General features: G+C 36.7%; 5 protein-coding genes across 5 annotated transcripts; 2 read left to right on the top strand and 3 right to left on the bottom strand.

Moving 5' to 3' along the window:
• Window positions 1–1,060: 1,060 nt before the first annotated feature.
• AK88_03135 (uncharacterized protein) lies at window positions 1,061–3,875 on the top strand (the record flags this gene model as incomplete). The annotated part of the gene is made up of 10 exons (XM_012480757.1): window positions 1,061–1,747; window positions 1,916–1,988; window positions 2,175–2,300; window positions 2,447–2,484; window positions 2,637–2,698; window positions 2,827–2,960; window positions 3,081–3,122; window positions 3,292–3,402; window positions 3,544–3,614; window positions 3,783–3,875. The coding sequence occupies 10 exons, from the start codon at window positions 1,061–1,063 to the stop codon at window positions 3,873–3,875; spliced, it is 1,437 nt and encodes a 478-aa protein (XP_012336180.1).
• A 1,379-nt stretch (window positions 3,876–5,254) lies between these two features.
• AK88_03134 (uncharacterized protein) lies at window positions 5,255–7,072 on the bottom strand (the record flags this gene model as incomplete). The annotated part of the gene is made up of 1 exon (XM_012480756.1): window positions 5,255–7,072. The coding sequence occupies one exon, from the start codon at window positions 7,070–7,072 to the stop codon at window positions 5,255–5,257; it is 1,818 nt and encodes a 605-aa protein (XP_012336179.1).
• A 2,778-nt stretch (window positions 7,073–9,850) lies between these two features.
• On the top strand, window positions 9,851–16,655 carry AK88_03133 (uncharacterized protein; the record flags this gene model as incomplete). Its single annotated transcript, XM_012480755.1, has 3 exons — window positions 9,851–16,152; window positions 16,347–16,434; window positions 16,608–16,655. 3 exons carry the CDS (start codon window positions 9,851–9,853, stop codon window positions 16,653–16,655), a joined length of 6,438 nt encoding a protein of 2,145 aa, XP_012336178.1.
• Window positions 16,656–17,378: 723 nt separating this feature from the next.
• AK88_03132 (uncharacterized protein) lies at window positions 17,379–19,474 on the bottom strand (the record flags this gene model as incomplete). Its single annotated transcript, XM_012480754.1, has 5 exons — window positions 17,379–17,448; window positions 17,542–17,617; window positions 17,668–18,084; window positions 18,255–18,437; window positions 18,586–19,474. 5 exons carry the CDS (start codon window positions 19,472–19,474, stop codon window positions 17,379–17,381), a joined length of 1,635 nt encoding a protein of 544 aa, XP_012336177.1.
• A 1,949-nt stretch (window positions 19,475–21,423) lies between these two features.
• On the bottom strand, window positions 21,424–22,446 carry AK88_03131 (uncharacterized protein; the record flags this gene model as incomplete). Its single annotated transcript, XM_012480753.1, has 1 exon — window positions 21,424–22,446. The coding sequence occupies one exon, from the start codon at window positions 22,444–22,446 to the stop codon at window positions 21,424–21,426; it is 1,023 nt and encodes a 340-aa protein (XP_012336176.1).
• Between the last annotated feature and the right edge of the window lie 1,221 nt (window positions 22,447–23,667).

Below are 23,667 nucleotides of genomic sequence, written 5' to 3'. Positions count from 1 at the left end.
TATGCACTAGGCCCAGTAAACGCATCGCAAAATGAAATATACATAATAATATAATATATTATATATTTTATGTATGTTCCTATCCATTTAGCCTTTCACAAGTAGTGGCCATTTTCATCCATGCATTCGCAAACTTCTCCTTTACGCATCCCTAGGTTTGTGTATTCACTAGTACTTCTCATTTACCCTGTTATGCGTTTATATACTCCATCAATTCACCGCGTGCCAGCGAACCAGCGCAACCACTGATCAACTGATCCGCTGACGCAGAGATATGTTTTGATTCACTTTCCTTCTTTCTTTTTTTTGTTCCTACCTTACCGGTAGAATAAAGTAACCTAAACCAATGCATTGTTGCTTCGTTTCTTTACATACTCATAAACACATGCATATGTATTCCCACGTGAGTACTCGGCAAATATACGCATAAATTTCGTGACTTCACAAAATATGGGCCTTTTGAATAATAATTTTTTAAGATGCTTTCTTCTTTTTTTTTCATTTTCTCCTCCCCTCTAAGTTAAACCTTATTTTGTGGAACCTTTTCCCTCTGATGCAACAAGCATTGTAATAGCATGCCGACTTGGCATTAGTATGTACTTTATAGTTTCTCGTTTGTTTATATGGGAAAACGTGTACCTACGTACACATAAGTGCTACATATATATATATATATATATATGCGTGTAAATAAGTTCATCTACGAAGAGGTTCCCCTATACACACATACTTGTGTCGAGAAAATTTACAACAGACTAGATAACGCATTATGTCACTTTTCATTTTTTGTGTGTTTTTTTTATTCGTAATTTATATTTGTATTTTTCTCCCAACGGTCACCTTAAACAGGAGGAAAAACAATATTAACGTCCTCACTGTTCGTACCACTGCATAGTCTATGTTTAATTGTTTCCTTCCCCCCGTCTCTGCTCTCTACTACACATTGACCTTCACCAGAGTACACCGTTTAAGTTTTCCCGCGTTCGCGCCTCGTCGTTGTAATAATCGCTTTCCTGACGAGGCATAACAGACAAGCAGACACACACAAGGGCCATTTATGATGAAGACCCTTAAACAGTATAGCAAGAAAAATGAAGAAGTAAACAATCATGATGACATGAACACAGAAAATTCAACTGTTAATGGCATCAACATCAACGATATAAACATAAACGACATAGAAGAAAATATAAGTGACCACAAAAATGAAAGGAAAGTTAAAAAAAAAGGGAAAGCCATCGAATATTATTTGTTCGATGTAGAAGCATACAACACCAACAACAGCACGATAGAAAGTTTTGTTGACCTAAGTACTATAAGATCAAGTTATTTATCAGAAAATAGGAAGAAGAAAGCCAAGAAAAAAAAAACTAGCTATTTAAAAAAACAGCTAAAACTTTACAAAAAGAAATATAAAATATTGCCAGAACATAACATTGACCAAGATACCAGCTACGAAGAATCTGTGAAAAATGAAAATAAAGATTATAGAATATACGACCTCAAGGAGGTGAAAACGGATAAAGGAACTAATGACTTTTTGCCACACATACGAAAGGATACCATCGGTGTGAAGAAGGACGTGTTTTTAAATGTAATCAAATTTATCATCCTCGTTTCCTCGATTTTCTTCTTCGGTTCGTTCAGTACAACCATAACCAAGTATATCATATTTGTGAAGAAGTTTAATTACACGCAAATTGTCACACTTTTGGAATTTCTCATTATGTATCTGATTCTGAAAGTGGTAAGGAAAAGATTAGACAAGGGGGAGGGTAATACCTCCTCGAAGAGTTTTCCCTGGTTTATACTCTTATGTGAAACATGCTAGTACTATTCATGTCCCTATCACACTGTTCCATAAATGTGAACCGTACATACACTTAAACACCCTTTACAATCCATTCACCTTTAGGTAATCTTCTGTGGGAAAATGAAAAGTTCGACAAACTTGACGAGGAAGGAATACATCAAATATATCATTTCAAGTAAAGCATTTGTTGTTGTTGTTGTTGTTGTTGTCTTGTCTAGGCAGCGCTCGCCGACCCCGAAGGCGTTCTCTCATGCGACTTTATATATAAACATACAAACATATGGATGTATATATATATATGTACATTTTTTGTTCACTAATGCTTCTTCATATTGCGCCTTTTCTTCACCACCCCTCGCAGTTGCGGCATTACTAGGACTCAGCGTTGTGACAGGCAATAGCGCCTACTCCTATTTAGAAATTCCGGTCATTTCTGTCATTAAATCGAGTTCGCTAATATTGATATATTTTTTATCCATCAAATTTGGTAATCTTTTTTTTTTTTTTCCGATAATCTCCCCTCATTTGTTCGAAGAGGAATGGTTTTCTCGCCAAGCAGCATGCACGCGTTAATGTATGTGACTATGTGCATACTTATTATTATTTTTTTTTTTTCCTCCCCAATTGTGACAGGTTTGAAGGAATTCAAGTGCTCCCTGCTGTGTTCGATTGTAAGTGAATGGAGGAAGCAGATGCGCACAATAACCCCGTATAGGATAATTCGTGCATGTATTTAGGCGTGTATACATGTGAACATATGTGTAAGGGGAAAAAAGTTTCCATTTGACATTGCAATAATCCTTCTGTTCTTCCCTTTCCGCAGCTTACAATATTGATGGGGGTAATTATGAGCATTACCACGCTGAAAATAGACAGCTTATTTGGGTAAGGAAGAATAAATAAATGAAATAAAATAAAAACCGTCGAAGCGAACATAAAAAAAGTACAACAACATTGGCATTGTCCTTACTTTATTCATCACCCTTTTTTGCGTCCCCCCCCCCTCTCCCTAGTATATTCCTGTTGGTCATATCCGTCATCGCGTCATCCCTTAAATGGGTTTTTACCAATGTTTTGTTAAGATCAACATCCATGAAGCCACACATTATTTTGTTACACATATACCAAATGGCCATGTTTATCATAAGTAAGGATCTACATGAAAACGTAAAGTGCTTTTCCGCGGAGTTGGATTTTCTCCAGCGGGTACTTGTAAGTTTTTGCAAAAATATTCATATGATAAAAATTGTTTTCCCCCTCTTTGTAGTTATCCCCACACTTGTGATCGATTTGACCTGTATTGTTAAAGGTGAGTATGGCGAAAACGCAATCGAGGTATTTCTCCTTCCAGAAAGGAAGACGTGTATTATATGATACTTTAACGCTATGTGAATGTTCCCCCACTTGTTATATGTGCACAAGTGTACATTTAAAAATTTCCCATCTTTGACTTTTTTTTTTTTTTTTTTTTTTTTCAGATTATAACAGCAACATTTTGACGGTTGACCAGATATTCGCAGCATTGGTTTTAGTCGCCATTGGCGCCGTGAGCAGCATATTTTTAATTTTAGCCGAATTCTCATTAATATGTAAAATGCAAGAAAAAGATATACACATTTGTGATTTGCCAAAAAAAGGGCACAATTTTGATGCGCATACATAGTAGTACCTTGTACGTACAAACACGAGTAACAACATTTTTTCTTCCCTTTTTTTTTTTTTTTTCGCAGCGTACACCTCATCCGTGACCCTGAGTATAGTCTTTATAGGGAGAGAAGCAATCCTTTTGATTATTGGATCGGTACGCGAACGTTGAGTGTGGACCTAAGCAGTCTTGTCCTTTCTGTATATTCCTGTGTTCTCTTAAGCAGTTGTGTTCTTTCCCCATCCGAGTGTGCGCACAGTACTACCTACACTTATACATATGTGTACTCACGTGTGCGCCGTTTCCCCCCTTTACGCCCTTCAGCTATTTTTTGGTGAAAATATCAATTTTAGTTCATCCATTGGCATAGCAATTTCAATGATTGGTACCATCCTCTATGGTTATGCATCAAAGTGATGGCCCTGATTCAAGCGGGCTATAGTTCCGACGAATACAAGCTAACATATGTGAACACATGCGTATACATATACGTGCATGAGAAATGTCCTTTCACAAGAGCATACGTAAAACCGCTAAACATATGTGCACACGTAACCACTCCGCGCATGCGCATAATCCACCTTTTTTTTTTTTTCAATTCGAGTATATATTGTTTTTGTAATTTGTGTCCACCGTGTCTGCACACGAAACGAAGTGCAGTCATAAAAATGTTTATGCTACCCCCGAAAGATATACACTTATGTCCAAAAAAAAAAAAAAAAAAGCTTTACCAAAATGTTACGAGTTTTTTGTTTTTAACACATTTTTATATATTTACTTTATTTTTTTTGTGTGTTAATTTTTTAACTGAAATGTTAATATTAAAAAAAGAAAAAAAAAATGTCTTAAGAAAGTTTATCAAAAACAAATGTTATAAACATGATAAATCAACGTTTTTATTTTTACATAAAACGTTGTTACGCACAGGTGGGTTGTGATACACGTATCCATTTATATGTTCATACATATATAACTCATCAAAGTGCACACTGCCTAGCGCGAAATGAACAAGCTTCCCCGAATGTTCATATCTATTTCCTAAACGAGCATTTATATTGTACGTATGTGCTTATATTCACATATGCATATCTACGCGTAAGCAGTGTGGTGGAAAAAGGGGAGTAAGAACTGCCCCCCAAATATGGATGTATGCCCACAATTTGAGCTTCGAAATCGGGAAATCGCGCAGCCCATTGGCGTGGGATTGGATCACATAAATCATAAATGCACATTCCATTGAGCAGGAAATAATAAAATTACATTAAAAAATGCAAAAACAAATGGGTAAAAAAAAAAAAAGGCGTGTGCAGAAACGTGGAAAAAATATTTCATGTGTACAAAAGTACACACATAATGTATAAGCACACATGTATGCACAAACGCATAGAGGGGTATACAAAGATGTAGACAAACATATGTATTTATGTGCCACCGGGGAAAGGGGGGCGACAATAAAAAAAATCCAAAATTTGCTAAAACAACATGTAGTAACCAGGTGGGTACACGAAAGTCCGATTGGGGGTTAACCAAAGGGGAGACGTGAAAAATATGGTGCAGGCGGATCACCCTTCAGAATGAGGAAGCACGGTTGGGTAACTAAAAATTGCGCATAAGGCCCAATACGTATGGGGTATAAAATATATGTACACATATATATGTCTCTATGTATAACCCGTACGCGTTGTGCTCGACTTCGTGTCCCTTGAGGTGGATCCGTGCCAATAAAACACACACCCATGTGTCCATGCGCATGGGGCGTGTGCACTTTAAAAAAAAAAATAATAAACAAACTTGTTTCACTTGTACTGGTATATACCAGACTCGGTTAAGTATTTAATCCACTTAATAATTTTATAATTGGATTTTTCGAAAACTTTAAGGTATTTGATATATACGCCACTGGAAGTAAACATGGGGATTTTAAAACTTAGTGTGATGGGCATTTTGTAGGTATTTAAAAACTTAACTGTATTCATATTTTTAACTTTGTGCACTTGTAAAACAACCTTGGACAGGTCGTCCACCTTTTGTGTGTTGTTCATGTTGGAGTAAATTTGGTTTTGATTTTCAAGTGTTAAATATATCCTAATGCTATGTTCACTTGAGCTGTGAAATTTTTTAATTCTCCAGGTGACGACACCCTCAATGTTGTTGAATTCAGTTTTTCCAATCGATTTATATTTCACTTCCACATTTTCAGAAAATTTATAAATAGGAATTTTTATCACAACGTCCGTGGCATACAAACTGCCCAAATAATTTGATTTAATGGTAACGGCGTATTCATACCTGTTTGTATTTTTATAGTCCCCATAATTGCTTTTACTATTAGTTGTGAGTTTTTTGAGAGAAAATTTTTTCTCCATCGACTTAGAGTACTGCAGTATGGGGTTGTATATAGCTATAATATGAAAGGGTATCTGTATATTTTTGGTAATAGTATATTTCATCAGTTCAAATGTACCATCCGGGGGGGTGAAGGTAATGAGTTTTGTATTTTCATATTTGGAGAGCGTCACACAATGGTGAAAAATGCAATTGTCGATAATGATATCCTCAGTTTCCTTTTCTTCACTTATGCTTTTCTTCTTGCTATTGCTTTGACTGGATTTTCCCTTTGCGGCATTTTTCGAGCTATTATTCGCGGAAGTCGCATTATTGGCGTTATTATTCCCAGTAGAGGCGTTAGTGGCATTGTTAAGAAGGTTAATCTTATTGTTTGTACTCAATTCACATATAGGCATCCCTGAGAGGAAGCATTTCAGGGTGACCTTTCCATTGATGTGGGCATATATTAAATTGTTGCTATTTATTGTGACATTGAGAATTTCCTGTATGTCAATGTATATTTCATTTCTTTTATAATAAATGTTGTTGTTTCTCCATGTGCAATTGCCCGTTATGTAATTAAAATTATTCGGTGGTTTACTATTGTTAATTATTCTATTTTTAATTCGGTTCAGTGTTTCCTTGCCTATATATTTTAGTTTATTTTTTTCATTTAATTCATAACTATTGGAATTTTTTACACTACCCTTTTTATACAAATCTTTACTATTTCCATTATAATATTTCATATGCAGTCCTTCATTCTGGTTTTGTATATTCGTGTCATGTACAATATCTTCTATCACACAGTTGGGATTTCGTAGCTCATTTGACACCTTTTGAAAATATTTAGATGTCCTACTGTAATATTTTACCTTATTCAGTAGGCTATTCTTTAAAATATTTACTTCTAACGTTTGTGGATATCCATAGTCAATTATTTCATCACATATTTCGTAAATCAACACAAAGTTGTTTACTATATTTATTCCCGAAATTTCCTTGTTAAGAAAGTAATTTAATATTTCTATAAATTTATATATAAAGTTGAAGATCAGGCAGATGTTCGAATTGCTCCTCGTCAGAACCGTTATAACAATTTCGTTTATGCTTACGTTTAGGAAAAACACATTGTTTATTTCGACTATTGGGTGCTCGAAAAATCTCTTCGTTTTTATATATTTGTTTATGTATTGGTTCAGGTCATTTTTTCTCGTAACATTTCGGTAGTTTCGCTGTATTAGCAACTGCCCATTTATGAAGAAAATGTACAGGGCGTCTATCATCTTGGGTTGGCATATTCTTCGGCACTGTTTTGGGCGTCTTTGTTACGTTGTTTTCTACGTCGTTGCCACGTCGTTTGCACGTCACGGTCACGCGTTCATGCAGCCATTCACCCGTGTGGTCGAGCAGCTTATCCACACATACGTACTAATATGCAATCCCAGACAGATATAAACATATGCACACGGTGAAGTATTCACATTTCGCATGCGACCCAGATGATGGCGCAAAAAGGGGCTCGCTCGACAAAATTACTAAATTACGACAAACAAAAAAAAAGAAAAACGGAATGTAAAAAAAAAAATTACGCACAAGACATGGAAATATAATGTGCTACGTGCGGGCTAAAAACAAAAGTCTTCGATGAATTCTCAACGATGAAGCAGCTCATGCCTTCGCGTTGTACGAATGGACGAATAGCTTCTCGAGGGTCAAAAAGTACATCGCATGACAGCCTTTCTGTCCATCCCTGTTGCTAACTTGGGTCAGTCAGTTGAATGGCTTCAAGCCAGCAGAATGGTATGCGCGCATGTATATATATATGTATGTATATTTTGACGCTACTCGCCCAGTCCACGTTATTTCTTAATAGGGCTAAGAGCACAAATGTATATTTTATAAGCATAAACGTTTTTCCTGAGAGGCCTTCCCAAACTGTGCATGGCTGTGCAGGAAAACAACTTGTCGCAATGCGCGCTTCTCCTTACACGGTGAGCAAAACGAACATAAGTACCATTTCGAAAAGATGGTAAAGGGGCCACAGATACTTAAAACAATTTGCTGAAATCTGCTAAATTTTGCAAAAACATGCTAGCCTGTTTTTAATACGCTAAATGCATATTTATGTATATGTTTTATGCATGCATAATTTGTCGCATAGTAAACGTTGGCATTTACTTCTAAATCGTTTTATCTGGGCATTTGTACATTTTGCTCTTTTTAATTCATCAGCGCTAAAACGCTTGGCCTTTTCTATTCGGATTACCACTACGAGTTTGGTAGTACCTTTTTCATTAAATTAAGAAAACTCTTTTCCATGGGTCTGGTTGATAAACTATTATATTGTTATATTCCTGGTATATGCGTACGTATGGATATATGTTAACAAGGGCACGTTAAGAAACATGAGATACTTTCTTGCGTTTTTTAATGGCTATATAATATATGACTGCCACTTGAAAAGTTGGTATATCTGCAATTCGGTTTTTCTGATCCGTGAGGCAAGTATTTATACACGGGGTAGCCGTGTTCACCATGAAGCATGTATTACTTTAAGGGATAGTTACAAACTTTTTCTTTAATATGATGACAAAAAATGTGAAATGCAAAAAGAAAACGAAAAATAGAAAACGGGAAAAATAATCAAATATGTCGCTCGTGTGACCGCACGTTTATTTTTTTATCTTATTTATTATTTTTTTTTTTTTTTTTCGGCCTCTCTCCCATTCGGTTTATTCATTTTTCACTGAATTTTCTACAAAAGCGAATAGGAAAATAATTTTTTAACCTTATTTTTCTCCCTGCCTTGATTTGTATGCGCATACGGCAGGTAAATTAAAATAGTGCTTACTATACCTTAACGTTAAATAATTACATTACATGTGCCATATTGCACATAATAAGCGCGGGGAGAAATTCTTAAGCACACCTCTGTGGCCTTGTTTTAAAACGCTATTTCTGATTTGTCATGTAATATTAGTGGCACGTACGACGTGTACATAAAGCATAACAACTCGGTTTGGTGTTTTCAATAAAATGCGCCAAGGGCATTAATACAGTTCAATGCTGGATCATTTGCTAAGCCCCATTCGGTTTGCAAATATGGTGAAATGTTGGTCTCCAAAAATTTGAACATTTATTTATACCTATGCAAACATACCATTACATATAATGCGTAATAATTAAATTACAACATGTGACAATTTTTAAAAGCCGAATTGGGTTCGCCCGTCATCCATTTGTCCATATTAACAGAGAATAGAAAAAAAAAAAAAAAACAAAAAGGGGAAGCCGCGTATACGTAATTAATAAGCATTTGGTATATCACAGCATTGCATTGAATGATGCAAATAAAATGCCACGAAATAATACTTATTCCTTTAAAAAAGTTATAAAAACAGAAAGGTATGCTTTTATAAAAATGTAAGACTTTTTGTTTATTTTTTTGTATGTCCCTCCATTTATACCTTTTCATTTGTTGCGCATACCATCGTGCATGAAGCAATGGTTGGAGTTTGAGTAACAACGAGAGAATGGTAACATCCGTTTTCTACAAGCGTGGAACTGTTGAGGAAAACGCTTACTTATTTGTTAATGCGTTATGCAGCTGAACGTCGCGTATATATGCAACACCTGTGTTCCTGAGCTCCCATTTGTATGCGCACATTTGCGCAGGGCATTCCCCCCACACGTCGCCACGTATGATCGACAGGTACCAAGTGCAACCTCTTATCAAGTGGATGGAATGCACACCTGCAGGTGATTGCCAACCAACGTAGCACAATATAAATCCTGTACTTATGTCCTTTTGGCACAATTGCCAATCTTATAAAATTTTAAAGACGAGGCCACCTTTATATACCTCATCTGATATGTAAGGAACCACGGGAAGTGCAAACACAAACTCGTCACTGATTGCTCACTTTTGCGCACCCCGCATGAGTGAAAAACGAGGCACGAGGTCTAATATGTAGGCATATACAAATATGCTTGCACGAAGCAACCACACGCACACACAAAGTATACACACGACTCATTTGAATCACCTCACCCCTAACTAAATGGTACAAAACAGAAAAAAGAATAAAAAATGCCGCGTCCAGAAAATCATCCAGCTGCTCGAAAACAACGAAGAAGACGAGCAAACCCTAATCCCGCACATCATCGAAATAGAGCAAATATTCTTCGAATGTTTTAACAATGAAAATAAAAAAAATCGAAGTATAATTAACACGTACGTTATTCCATATGTAAACTTACTGCTGGAACGCGTAGATAATGGAGACGCAAAAATTAATTGCCCCTTTAGGGAAAAATTGCTAACAAGAATATTAACCTTTCTCTCATCTGTCCTACGGATTAACAAAAATTATGCACACTTAGTTGTGTCCTACTTTGTAAACTTAATTGAACAAAAGTATTATGTTGTAAAAATTGTTGACCATTTAAAAAAAATTATCATCCCCTTGTTGAAGGGGCTTATATTTTCGAAAGTCTGTTTACACGACTCTGGAGATAATTCTTTATACGATAACCATGAAGAAAGAGAGCAAGAAAAAAAAAACGAACTGAATAATGTCAAACAAGGGTTCCACAATTATGTCATACTGAAAAGCAAAATTTTTAATATCCTAACGAACTTCCATTTCGATAAAGGTGTTACGGAAAACCCGTACAAATATGACTTAATAAAAAACTTGATGCTGATTTTGACTAAGGAAATTTTATTTTTCTTTCATATTTTAAAAAATAAAAAAAATATATTTAAAGAAATATTAAGTGAGCAGAAGCAAGTGCACCATGTAATTAACCAAGTGTTCGACATAGCATACCTCCAGGTTGCTACAGACAAGGTTAATATGAAAAGTTATGATGAAATTATTATGATATGGCTCGAGCAGGACATCCGACTCTTAAATGATTTAATTCTTTTTAACCTTAGTAAAAATGGAAATAATACAAATGATCTTGCCAAAAATGAATTATCTGTGCACAAAATAAACGGGGAGTTGGGGAAAAAAACACCCCGTCATGGTTCCATCCCTGCTGTCGCTTCCAATCCCCCAGTTGCAAAAAAAGGGGGGAGAAAAAAAAAATTAAAATCGGAGCAAAATGTGAAAATGGAACCCATAATTAAGCGCGAAAACGACGAGGAAGAGATGGCCATAACGGAAGAACGTAGTAGCTGGGATGAGGAGATACCCAAGTTGGAAATTTTTAACAAATTGATAGCACAATTTAATGGGGGGTTTACTGGTGACGGGAAACATGTAAACTCCGAAAGTGCGCACGAAAATGGACACGCAGGTGTATTCGAAAATGTGTACGAATGTGCTTACCAATACGGGGGCGAAGCTGCGCAGGGAGCTTCCCCTTCTGACACCTCCCCAGGGGATGAGGCACAGGAGGATTACCAGCAACTCGCGAGAAAGTATGTCATAAGTACAGATTGTCTTATAAGCACTATTGATGAAATCACAACGGACAACATAATTTTCCTCACTCATCTGATGAGAAATGTGTTTTACCTAATCCGAGAGGTCCCGTTTGTGTTCAATTTTTTCCTTAAGAATATTTTCATAATGGTGAGTGAATTGGTGCGCATACAGGGATGTGCACTGGAGGGGGAAAAGCGCATGGATCAGTGTGAAGAGGAAGCCTTTGCAGAGGATGATCAGGCTGCCGCCCCCCACGACGAAACAGGCCTAAGCAGTTATAAGAAAAAACTGTTTAACTGCATGGTGGAGTACATAAAAAATGAACTGTACTTGCTCATATGCAGAAGTAGTGTAAATTTCCCCTTCTACTACGCATATGTTACGAGTTTACTACACATGTTGGGGGAGGAAGGAAGCACAGAGGAATTAATAAAAAAAAAAAAGGCATCCATAAAGAGCACAATGGTAGATACTGAAAAGGAAAAGAAGAGCAAGGTGTACGAAAATAATTTCAAATACAATTGTGAATATTTAAAAACAAATGTTTTGAGGAAGGATTTTTATGGGTATAAGAAATTAAAAAACGAGCACGTGGATATCATGTCCTACTTAAAAGTAAAAATGAACGAAAACGAAAATGAGCAGGAAAACGTGAGCGAAAATAACAGGGACGATTTCCTTAAAAAAGAGGAAAGGGAAAATATATTTATAAATCAAATTGTCAAAAAATTATATCTCACAAATTTTAAACTGGACAAGGAATATTATGAAAAGTTCGACTGCTCCAAAAGGAGCAACGTGAAGGATTTGTTTTGCGGGACAAGGAAGAGGCCAAGCGAGGGTATAACAGACCTTTGCGATTTTTATACCTACTACCCGAATGTGTCGCACAACGGTGAGACGTCCATCACCAATAGGGTTGGACGCAGCACAGAGGCGTTTTATGAGGATAAGCGCGTTGTAGGGGAATACCCTGATGGAGAAAACCACAGCAAAGATGCAGACGCAGACGAAATTATGCCACATACCGCAGAAACGAACATAAGGATGAACGAAAATCAGAAGAGTATCCATGCTCACGTTCTCCGAAGGAACTACAAAGGTATGTATGCAAACTTTTTAAAGAACGATTTGAAATATTACAACAATGTTAAATCTAACGATAGCATCCTGGGGACTGTGGAATTGTATTACTTTCTCCTTTTTTCACAAATACTTAACAACAACTTGGAAAATAATGTTCCAGTATTGGGTGAAAATATTTTTATCAAAAGGATTAATAATTTAAAAGTTATAAATAACGTAGTTAAGAGAATAATTTTAAATGACATGATGAAGGAAAAGCTGAAATTTTATTTCCTCATTTTGTACTTGGTGAAGGTTAACACTGTGTGTATATTTAAGGGGAAGATCCCTAGCGATGTTTTCCTAAATTACTCCGCCATATTTAAAATTTTTAACAATTTATTGTTTTTTTCGTATATCCAAGATGAAAAAAAAAAAAAACAAAAACAGGTAAAGGGGTGGAGAGGTAAGAACAACAGCCAAGCAGGTTCCGCACACCAAACGCATGGCCACCATTATGATCATACATTAGGCTACACAACCTTTTGCTACAATTATTTGGATAAATTAAAAAAGAAAATAAAAACAAAAGGATACGCGTACAGACAAGAACTGCAGAAGAGCAAATTCAAAGTCAAATGCAAATATGATGAAATCTTAAATATCATGATTTTTTTTTTACATAATGATAAATTGTTAAGCAACCATCGAGATCAATATATTAAAACTTTTATTGAACAAATTTTGGAGACCCCTAAGTTGACCTTCTCCTTTTTTATATACCTAATAATCTGGCTCAACAATATAGAAGTGTATATTGATTACACTGGGTATATTAATAATTCGAATAGTGGCCATATGTCCCCTTTGGAAGGGGGTGTGAATAAAAGAGAAATAATGAACCAAGGTGTGGTGACGGCGGGGTTGGAGGACACCCATGTAAAAAGGGGAGAAATGATAGGAGAAGGGAAAGATGCTAACGTGAGCCACACGAACCTTTTGAGAAGTAAAAAAAACGAAGATGAAAATGGCACAGTAGCAAATGAAGGCAAATATTACACACCAAATGGTGATAACCTTTGCTCTGTAATTGCTTCCAATTGGGAGAAAGACAAAGGGGACCATAACAATGCGCTTGATCAGAACACCTGCAGCGTGTCGTCAGATGAATCCGCTTCTCACTTTGATGTTGAATTAAGCGAAAGTGATGACACAGAGGATTATGCAAATGAAGAAAATAAAGTGGACGCGTTCAATGCGCAGGAGAAGGACAAGGCGGGGGACAACAGTCAAGATGATGATTCACACAAAAATTTTAATTCACATGAAAGTGAAAGTTTACAAGATGGTGATACCGGCGTAGCGGTACCGGGAGGAAACCTTGCCAACGTATCACTCTACAGTAAATTGTTTGGCCAGGGAGATAACACTGGCGAAGCAAATATATACAATGATAATATGTCCAGTGGGGACGAAACGCATAAACGAAGTGGTGCGTATAAAATTGCCACAAGGAAGAAGGGTCAGAGGAATAAGGAAAAAGACGACGCTTCTATCATCACAGGCACGGAAAACGAAGTGGACGAACCAATGTTTAACATCAATTATTACATTAAGTACTCCCCCAAGGCGCAAATCGCTTCGAATTATTACATTTTTTGCTTTTCCTTAATTTCCAATTTGTTGAAGAAAAATCAAAATATAAGAGCAAAGAAAACCATTTTAGCCATTTATATAAACACGCTATTTAAATCTAGTAACGACATTAGAAACCTTTTAAAAAAACTCATCACTGCAGCCAAGGGAATTTACAACAATGCGTTATGTTTTTTTGTTTACACGAAAAGAGTATACAGATTTTATCACCAAGTTTTTATTTTATTTTTACTATACATTTGTAATTTGTACATGCCCCATTTGAGAAATGACATTCTTTTTTTTTCTCACTATGCCTTTTACTTGTGGCCAATGGAATTAATTAATTTCGTGCACAATTTTTTAATAACCAATTTTTCTTTTTTCTATAATGATATGTTGTGCATATTTGTGAATTATCAAAATATCCCATCCTACGAAAAGCGGATGCGGTCTTTAAAAAACTATGAGTTTGTTAAGGAGAAATTAAGTGATTACGTGAAGGGTCTCGATCGCCCCGAAATCTTCCAATCAGTGGAATCGTTTCTAAAGCAGACGGACTTCTTCAACACGGGTAAGGCTGATGGTGAGGGAAGTGCAGCACCAAGTGGTGGACTTTCCGACGGAGCGCAAGAGCCCGTGGAAGACACGGAAGATAGCAGCAAGGAAGAGGGAGACGAGAAAAATGCAGACGATGGAAAACAAAAAGAGGGGTATTACAGACACGGAGAACACACCGACAACGACTACCACTACGAGGAGGCCCAGGAGTGCCTGCAGAAAAACGAAATCTCGCAGAAAGTCTTGCTCGAAGAAATCTTCGTTCGGCTGTTCATGCAAGCAGTAGATCTACTGGAAGACAACAAAATGATAGCCAGAATGAAAAAGGGAAACGTCTTCCTAAACTTTGTGAGTATTCATTACGTGGATGCCTTGTGCAATTTTGTCCTCGCGAAGGTAGCAAAAGTGTACCAGAAAAACAAAGTACAGTTTTGGGAGAACTTTTCCACACTGGTGAACGAATCACCAGAAGAGGATAAAAAAAAAATGGCTGATCAGGAGGATAAAAGTGTAGAATTGCGAGAAATTTTACACTTTTTCCTCAACGCAATTGATAATTTCCTAAGTATCTGCGTCAGATCCTCCATATTTTTCCACATCTATTTGAACACATATGCCAATTGTGTAAAAAAGGAAGTGAGAACAATTTTGTTGACCAAGTTTGTAGCCTCCCTCCCCTTGTTAAAGTCCCTTTTCCATGAGGAGTTTTTTAGAATTTTGAAATATAATAATAAGTGCAATGATCAAAATGAGGACAAGGGAAAGGAAGCTAATGAAAAAGTAGAGGTAGACGCAGCCGCTTCTTCCGAAGCGAATGTCATAAGAGACAGTGCGGAAGACGCCGAGCAGGGAAAAGACACGGAAAAGGAACATAAAAATGATGCTACAACAGGGGAAGAAACGGGCACCAATATCCAAAACAGCTCCTTCCAAGTTAATATAGAAATTATAAAATACATAAGTCGAAATTTGAGTGAATACACAAGCGCATCATCTGTCCCCTCGTGGGAAAGTCGCACAAATTTTTTTAATTTCTGCTACAATTTGTACTTGGAAAATAACAACGTATATTTTATTATCGAATTGGTTGCTTTTTTGAAAAAGGAGCAAACTGTGTATATATTTAATGAAATAATTAAAAATGATATGGACGAAAATACCAAAGTGGACCTCCTCAAATCCTGCATCAACAAAATTGTAAAATTGCCATATTTCTATATTGTTGAAAAGCAAAATGAAAATGAAAATGAACCATACTATATCACAAATATCGAAATTTTTTACTTTTATTACAACTTGAACAAGAATAAAAATATACAAAAAATTATGCTGGACTATTTTGTCACCAAAGTGAACTTACACAGTGTGGATGATCAGGAAAACAAAATGTTCAACGATATTACAATAAAAGATTTAGCCAATATAATTCAGCAGATCGCAGAAAATAGCAATGCCATAATCCCCATTTATGGAAGGTTCCTGTGTCAAATTAGCAAAAATATTAACATTTTGCGCGAATTCATAAGTAGTATTATTATTCCCCTTTTGATACAAAAAAAAATTTGGAACAACAAGGTTATATGGAAGGGCTGTTTGATGTGCATATCCATGTTGTGGCCCGATTTCAAGCACTCCCTTTTTTACGTTTTTTTTATGTTACCCGCGTAAGTTTTTAAGAGAGGCAAAGAGGAACCAGAGGCGCACGCTCTCTTTCTGCGTCCATGGCTGTGCGCGGAAGCGGCATTAATCAATCAACCGGTGGAATGAGCTGTCAATCGGTTAATTGATCAGTTAATTTGTTAATTATTTGTTAATTAATTCATTTTATTTATTATTTTTTTTTTTCTTCCTCTCGAAGGGACGAATGCACCACGCTGTTCAACGCCCTACAGCAGAAGTACCCCCTTACCAGCGACCTCATCGAGTTGATCTCGTCCAACGAGCAAGTAAGTGTAGAAGACACGCACTACACATTCGCGTGTTCATCTTGTTTCGTTCTGTTTCGTTCTGTTTCGTACTGTTTCGTTCTGTTTTTCTTTTCGGTGATAACTGTCCCTGCAGCGAGTGCTACACATGCAGGTTAATCACGCCCATTTTTACCCTCTGACTATTTGTGCAGGCGAAGCGTATGTGCCCGGAACACTTGAAGAATCTGCTAAACACCTGATGCGCTTACGCTCACCAAGTTATGAAGAAGAGGAAGAAGGAAAAACTGACCCAAGGAAGTGCATGCCACCTGTTGTAGGAGCAAATCATATTTGAAAGAAACCCCGCTGTTATTTAAACGTTTTGTAAATAAAAAGACAGTTGCTTTTGAGAAACCGCGTTTTCACTTTTTTTTTTTTTTTTTTTTTTTTTTTGCCCACCTACATGCAGTACATTGCACACAGTTCTTAATTAGCCAATTCGCGTCCCATGTTTTGCATTTTTACACTTTTGAAATAGAGCAATTCCACCCATAACATATGCGTGTGCGCATGATTGTGCAAAGTACTAAATAGCAGCTGCTCCTCTACTTAACGGCATAACGTTAAAGAAGAAGTAGCAACGTTCCCAAAGGGGATATGTCAAAAGAATGTTCTTTCTGTAATATATATTGTGGTAAGCATTTTGTCTGTTTCGTAAAAACGGGAAAATGCGACAAGAAAGGAGAAAAAGAACGAACAAAAGGAAAAAACAACAACAAAAAAAGTTAACCAAATTGTACGTTAAAAGTGGGCCTCAAAACAGGCCAAAATTAAACTATGTGGAGGAAATGAAAGAGAATAAGCGAGACAGGACAAAATCCTCCTACCACCTCTTCCCTCTCTTCAAAAAGTTCTAACGCAGTTAAGCACAATTTTTAAAAAATTGAAAAAAAAGTTAAAAAGAAAAAATTTTTTAAAAAGTTTTAATTCATCGCCTGAGGTCTGTACTTTGACACACAATATTCCTCATCATTATGAAATCCTAGATTGGAGCTGAAAAGGTGAAGAAAAAAAAAAAATTCCAAATTCGTCTTTTTTGGAAAGTTGGGAAAATTAGAAAAGTAAAAAAAAAAAATATAATGTTACCTTACATAGCAATATATGCATCCGAAAATTATAGCTCCCAGTAAAAATAAGACTAATCCGAGTGCCATTTTTTTATCTGTAAGTTTAGAGGAAAGGAGAAGCACCAAAAAATGTGGGAAGATGTACATGCATTCTTGTGTAGGCTTACATTATACAATGGTGTGTGCGTATGATTGTCGCTTTGTAATCCCACTGAGCATGTTTCCACAACGATGCTGTTCGCGCTTGTACACCCATGTTCCATGTTCATTGTTGTCTTATTTTTACTATTCATTATCCACATAAAGAAGTTCACTTTCTTTTCCTTTCGTCGTCTAAACCTTAGTGCGTCTAAATAACCATCCTCCTCCTCTGCTGATGCATGGTTCTCCACCTGTACCTGTGTCTTTTCCGCTTCCTTCACCTCAGCATTAGCAGGTGCGGTGGCGGCATCAGCCTCGGCATCAGCACCCGCATCAACCTTTTTATCCTTTACTTCCTCAGCTTTGTCCTCCTTCTTTTCACCTTCCTGGACAGCTTCTTTTGGGACTTCATTAACTTTTTCTAAACAAAAATTGAGGGTGGAAAAATAAAAATGTGATAAATTTGAACATGTCTGTTAAGGAAGCCTGTAAATTTGCTTTTCGTATCATGGTTTTGCTTCACTGTATGAAGCGACTTTGTTTTATTTTGCCCTGTTTCGCTTTATATATATAGTTGTCTCTTTTTTGTACCTTTTAGCAAGACTTGGCAAGCAGCCGATTGACATTTCCGAAATTTGAGGTTAAAATACCTATCGCAAAAGTCTGCATCTTCCTCCAGGCATTTGTTCCGCCTGCAACTGTATGAAAAATCGTCGCTGCACACGCTGTAGCATGGAGACCACTCCTCCCATTGGGTGAGCTTCTCTTTTAGTTCTGCGACGTGGTGGTGTGATGAGGTTGTAAAGCGGTGAAGTCGTGCAGTGGTGAGGTGGTGACGCGGAGGTGGATGAACCCAGTCAGCACGGGTAGATACCTGCCGTTCACCCCAGGGCGAACCCCCCACTCCTACAACGCATCTCACTTTTCTTAAGCTTCACAATATTCCTCATATTTTTATAATTATGTAGAAACTGCGGGTCCTTTATTTCTGGTGAAAACAAAATAATATCACTCAACTCGTGCGAAGTAAAAAGAACAAATTCGACGCTCTTCCCAAGAACGTACGTATCCACTTTGTCACCCTCATTGGCCTCAGCCGATTTGTTCGCCTCGTTGTGGTTTTCTTTCTGACATATGTTATACTGAATGGCATTTGAAATATTAATTTTTATGTAATCATTTTCTAGTGTGCCTGTTGACAAAGAATATTTATCCCCCATAAATGCAGCCACGGATTTATTTAAGTCGTAACCCTCAGGTAATTTTATTAATATAAAAACGCCTTTTTGTAACTTGGTTTTGATTTCTTCAAAACTTACACTCTTCAAATAATTAACATAAAGAATGTAATTATTAAAGGAATTAAATTCACACATTTCATGATTTATAGGTACCTTAAATGTTAATGCGATATTAGACAGTTGATAGTTTCCATCTCGTAAAAGATTATTTGTGTAGCCATAAATGTTTCTCTTGTTCCCCACTTCTATAGCATGTGTCTGATTTTCTAACTTTATCATTTGTTCCATGGATGCATTTAAGTTTTTATTACTTCGAATTGAGTTTATACATATATTTTCTTGATGGCTTACCTTTTTCACCATGTAATTTTCGAACATGCTTGTCTCCTCCGAAAAGTAAGGGACTACTTTTTCTATTGGTATTTCACTATTGTCATTTTGGTGCATAATGATTCTACTTTTTTTTACATTTTTTCTTACACTAATGGCACAAATGTGGATTAACAAAAAGGACACCACAAATTTTACAAGTGTAAAACTTATGTGTTTAGTGTCACGGTGGTTTTTCATTTCTTGCTTTGACAATATTCGGGCTCTTTGGCGAGGTGCATAAAACTTGTGCGTACTTATACTCGCAGCGACAGAACGTGCCCCTGGTGGAGGTTCGGCGGTGTCCCTCTCAACAAGTATGTACACAATGGAGGAAGAGGTACAAACAAACACGGGGCGTAACTGGCATGTAATGAAGCGTGTAATATACGCATCTACCTATATATATACAATCTCCTTGCGACAAAAATGTGACACACAAAATGAGCAGAGAGAGCGCTTAATTTTTGGTAGCCAACTTGCAGCTCAAAATATCTCCTCACAGTTGTTCAAAAAATGGCGTGAAAAATGAGGCACACATTAGTCTACACGAATAAGCCGTCAAAAAAAAAAAAAAAAAAAAAAAATTCACAAAATGGAGTACACAGAAAGTGTGTCTTTTTTTATAGTTGAAAAATTACACAGGTTAATGCGCCATAAATTGTCCACAGTTAAATATACACATTCATGAAGAAAAAAATTTAAGAAGACAAAACTAATCTCCTATTACCTTTACTCCTCACGTTTTATAATGTGCATGTATGTATGTGTCCATATGTGCACACTTGCGTGTGCCCGTCGGCTCAGTTGTCACATCTATTTCACCCCATTTTTTAGCGCGCCAAAAATTTGATCCATTTACGCCTTAACTCGCATCCGATTGTGCGTGGATGGGAAGCCCTTACATTTTTTTTACGCATATTGAACACGACGCAGTAATTATAGGCAACTCGCGGTGCCACACCCCAAGGCGTCGCTCTGCATGCAGAATTATTCTACAAACATATCTGATCGAATCAAATTGAATAAAATGAAATTCCCTTTTCTTAGGATAATTTTTTTTTCTCTCAAATTAGTGCCATGCATTTGGACATACACATGTTTTGGTCTCTTTCTTGACACCTGGTAATGTGCATGCAAAGGGGGAGAAAGGTCCAAGTGGTATCCTGGAATTTTTCGCTCGGCTACTTTGCGCCTTTTAGATTAAGTACACGTAATAATAAATCGTGCGACGATATTAGCTCAACATTTTCACACCTATAATTTTTTTTTTTTTTTTGTTTTTCCTTATTCGCATAGTTGCGAATTGTTGTCAAGCTGATCCCATTTGTCGTTTGTCCACTAAAGGATCATCACATGCGCGAATTCATGTTTGTGCACACTTCTACATGTGGAGATTAGGCTGAAGGGAATATGTCCCTATCGGGTGTATTTTATTTATTATTTTTGTACTAAATAGCGTCATACAGATCCATGCACACAAAACAAAGCGACACGGAACAAATTGCATAACGCGTAAGTACTACTTTGAGGGAGAAAATAAAACATTTGAATATGCATAGAGTTTTGGCGCAATACTGTTGCCACAATGGCTAACAATACCGCTACCACTGCGCGTTCTTGTGGCAAGTTGTGGAACCAAAGAGAGGTCGCGTTGAGCAGGCCATTAAAGGTTTACTTAATTAATTAGTTTGCTTTTTTGGTTGTCACTTTGAAAGAAGCGGACGGGGACTCCGCCAAAAGGGGAAGAACGCGTAAACTAAAAAATTGAGCACAACAAAAAAATTACGTGCTGGTCGGGAAGGGAAGTTGCGAAAAAAGAAAAAAAGGTAACCCGTAGGGAGAGAGAAATATTATGCACAAAAAGGTTCGTAAAAAAGAAACGGTCTTTTTTTAGGATTTCTCCTAAAACATGGTAATGGCATAGATAGCTAAAGTAAAAAAAGAATAACAAACACGGGAAAACTAAATTAGAAAAATGATTTTAGTACCACTTCGGTATTGTCCATAAGGGGACACCAGCTCCGTTGCGTCGTTTCCACCACCATGTTCATTCGGGAGGTGCGTATATACAAAGGTAGACCGAACCTTTGGTGCAAACAGGGGAGACCACTTTGCATTTGGAGAGCTAGATATATATTTCACTTGTCTCATTCGTACATATATCTGCCAGCCACATTTTCGTACAACTCCTTCTCAGCTCCTTTTTGTTTATAAAATATGTGATATAGGATTCCCATTACACAAATGATAAGTATTATGGGTAAAAGAATGATGGCCACTTTAAACGTTAAAGATTCTTTCATCTCAAATAGGGAATGACAAGGGGGTAGAGGCACTTGGCATGGTCTGGTTTCTTTTAGGTCTCCTTTAAAACATTCCCCAGAGGAATCAGCACATTTTCTTTCCCTTATTTGTACATTATCAGGATCATCACATTCCATAGAGCATTGAGACCATTCTCCCCACTCCGTGTAAAACATATTTTTTTTTTCAATTATTAAAGATGGCTTATTTAATTTATCTTCCAACACAGTATAGCAATTATCTTCTGGTTGTAATAAAAACGTAAGTCTGTCCTTTACGAAAGGTCTCCATGTTCCATCTAGGAAAAGGTTATTTATGTTTATTCTGAAACTTGCAGATGTTTTTCTTATGCTAAATTTGATGGGTTCAGACAGAATTTCAAATTCTGAAGGGTTATTTACTTCTGCAGATTTTAACAAAACCATACTATAATTATTAATTTTACAAGTACTTTTTTTATTTCCTGCCATTATACTCAAAATTAAATTCACTTCATATGGAGAATTGCTACCGACGGAAAAATTAAAGTCTCCTATGTAGAAGATTAACACTAAATGGCTTTTAGTATTTTCTTCCTTCGATGAGTATACTTCTAAAACTTTTGCGTTTGTAAATTGTGAATTCTTAATTACCATGTAGTTGTGAAGTAAGAATTCTTTTCTGTTAACATCGGACTCTTGTGCCGCTTGTCCTAGTTGGTTACCTGCCCCTACGGTGCACTCCGGTTCTAACGTGACGATTTTGTAATTCGCATTTTTCTGGAGCAAATGCAAAATGTAGTTAGAATTTTGCCACTTAAAATTATCTGAAATGACTTGGTAGAAAATGGTGCACAAGAGCACGGCGAAGCAGGTCAAGCTCCGCATCTTGCATTAAACAAGACGGGGAAGATGTGTGTAAACAGCGGAGAGGTGGACGGGGAAGGAAAAGGGGGAAGCGGAAATGCACACGGCGCGGTGAATCAAATTCATGTGCCAGTTGGGCAAAAACGGAAAAAAAAAAAACACAAAACAAAAAAAAAAGCAATCAATTAAGCATTTAACAGGTTAACAGGTTAACAGGTTAAGCAGTAGAACCGCTAAACTTTTGATCGGATAATAAATCAGGCACGACAATAGACCATGTGGTCGGGGAAACAAAATATGCAAAACTGTAGGCGTGGCATCAGGGAATGATCACGTTGACCAGTTTACGTGTTGGCAAAAATGTAAGCCAGACGCAGCCAGCGTGTTATGTAATTCACTTTATGTGCCTAATTCTGAGGTATTGCTAAGAAGAGAAGACACATAGAATTCGTAAAATGGTTGAATATTGAAACAAAGTTATATTGCTTGCCGCTCCTTCGCTAAATTGGCTTGTCTTTACAATCGATCAATCACGCTTATTCGTCCTGTCTTCTCCTTCGTTGCATCCTCCCTTGGTCCCCTTTGTTGAGGCATTTCCCCCCGCCCCCCGATAAGCTGAGAACCTTTTTGTGATTTCTTCAGCACAATTTTTATTGTTCTCTTATTTTTATTTTATTTCAAATTTGCTTATCGCCTCCTAAATGCTGAAATGTTGCATGTTTGTAGTGGTAAACGGGTGGCATTACGTTACAAAAAAAAAAAAAAAAAATCGCACTCTGTGTTTAGGCGCATGTGCAGCAGTAACACGAAGAAAAAAAAAAGAACACACAAAAAGAGGTGAGCAGGACGGACATGTCGAAAGGAAAAAAACGAATTAATTTTCAGTTTTTCTATGTTACATTTCACGTTTTCCCCGCAAGGCTAATTCACATTGACCACATATTTATTTTCCGCCGGTAGAATTACACGTAATAGGTAAATGCACATACACATGCGCACAAAAATTGAACTGCGCGGGAACATGGACCCCATAACAGATTAATTCTGAATGTGTTCGCGGAAAAAAGTATATTTGCACGTGGAAAAAAAAAAAAAAAAAAAAATATACACCTATAAACAAACACAAAACAATGTGGAAGTAATTTCCCTTTAATCCCTAACAAAAACTGAAAGGCATTAAAAATTGATAAAATAAAAATGCAAATTCGTCATGAATTTGTTTGTTTTTTTTTTTTTTTTTTT

This window comes from Plasmodium fragile (assembly GCF_000956335.1).
Source record: "Plasmodium fragile strain nilgiri unplaced genomic scaffold supercont1.34, whole genome shotgun sequence".
Classification (NCBI taxonomy): Eukaryota; Apicomplexa; class Aconoidasida; order Haemosporida; family Plasmodiidae; genus Plasmodium; species Plasmodium fragile.
The sequence above is the reverse complement of the archived record's forward strand: the minus strand, read 5'-3'. Positions and strand labels throughout refer to the sequence as shown.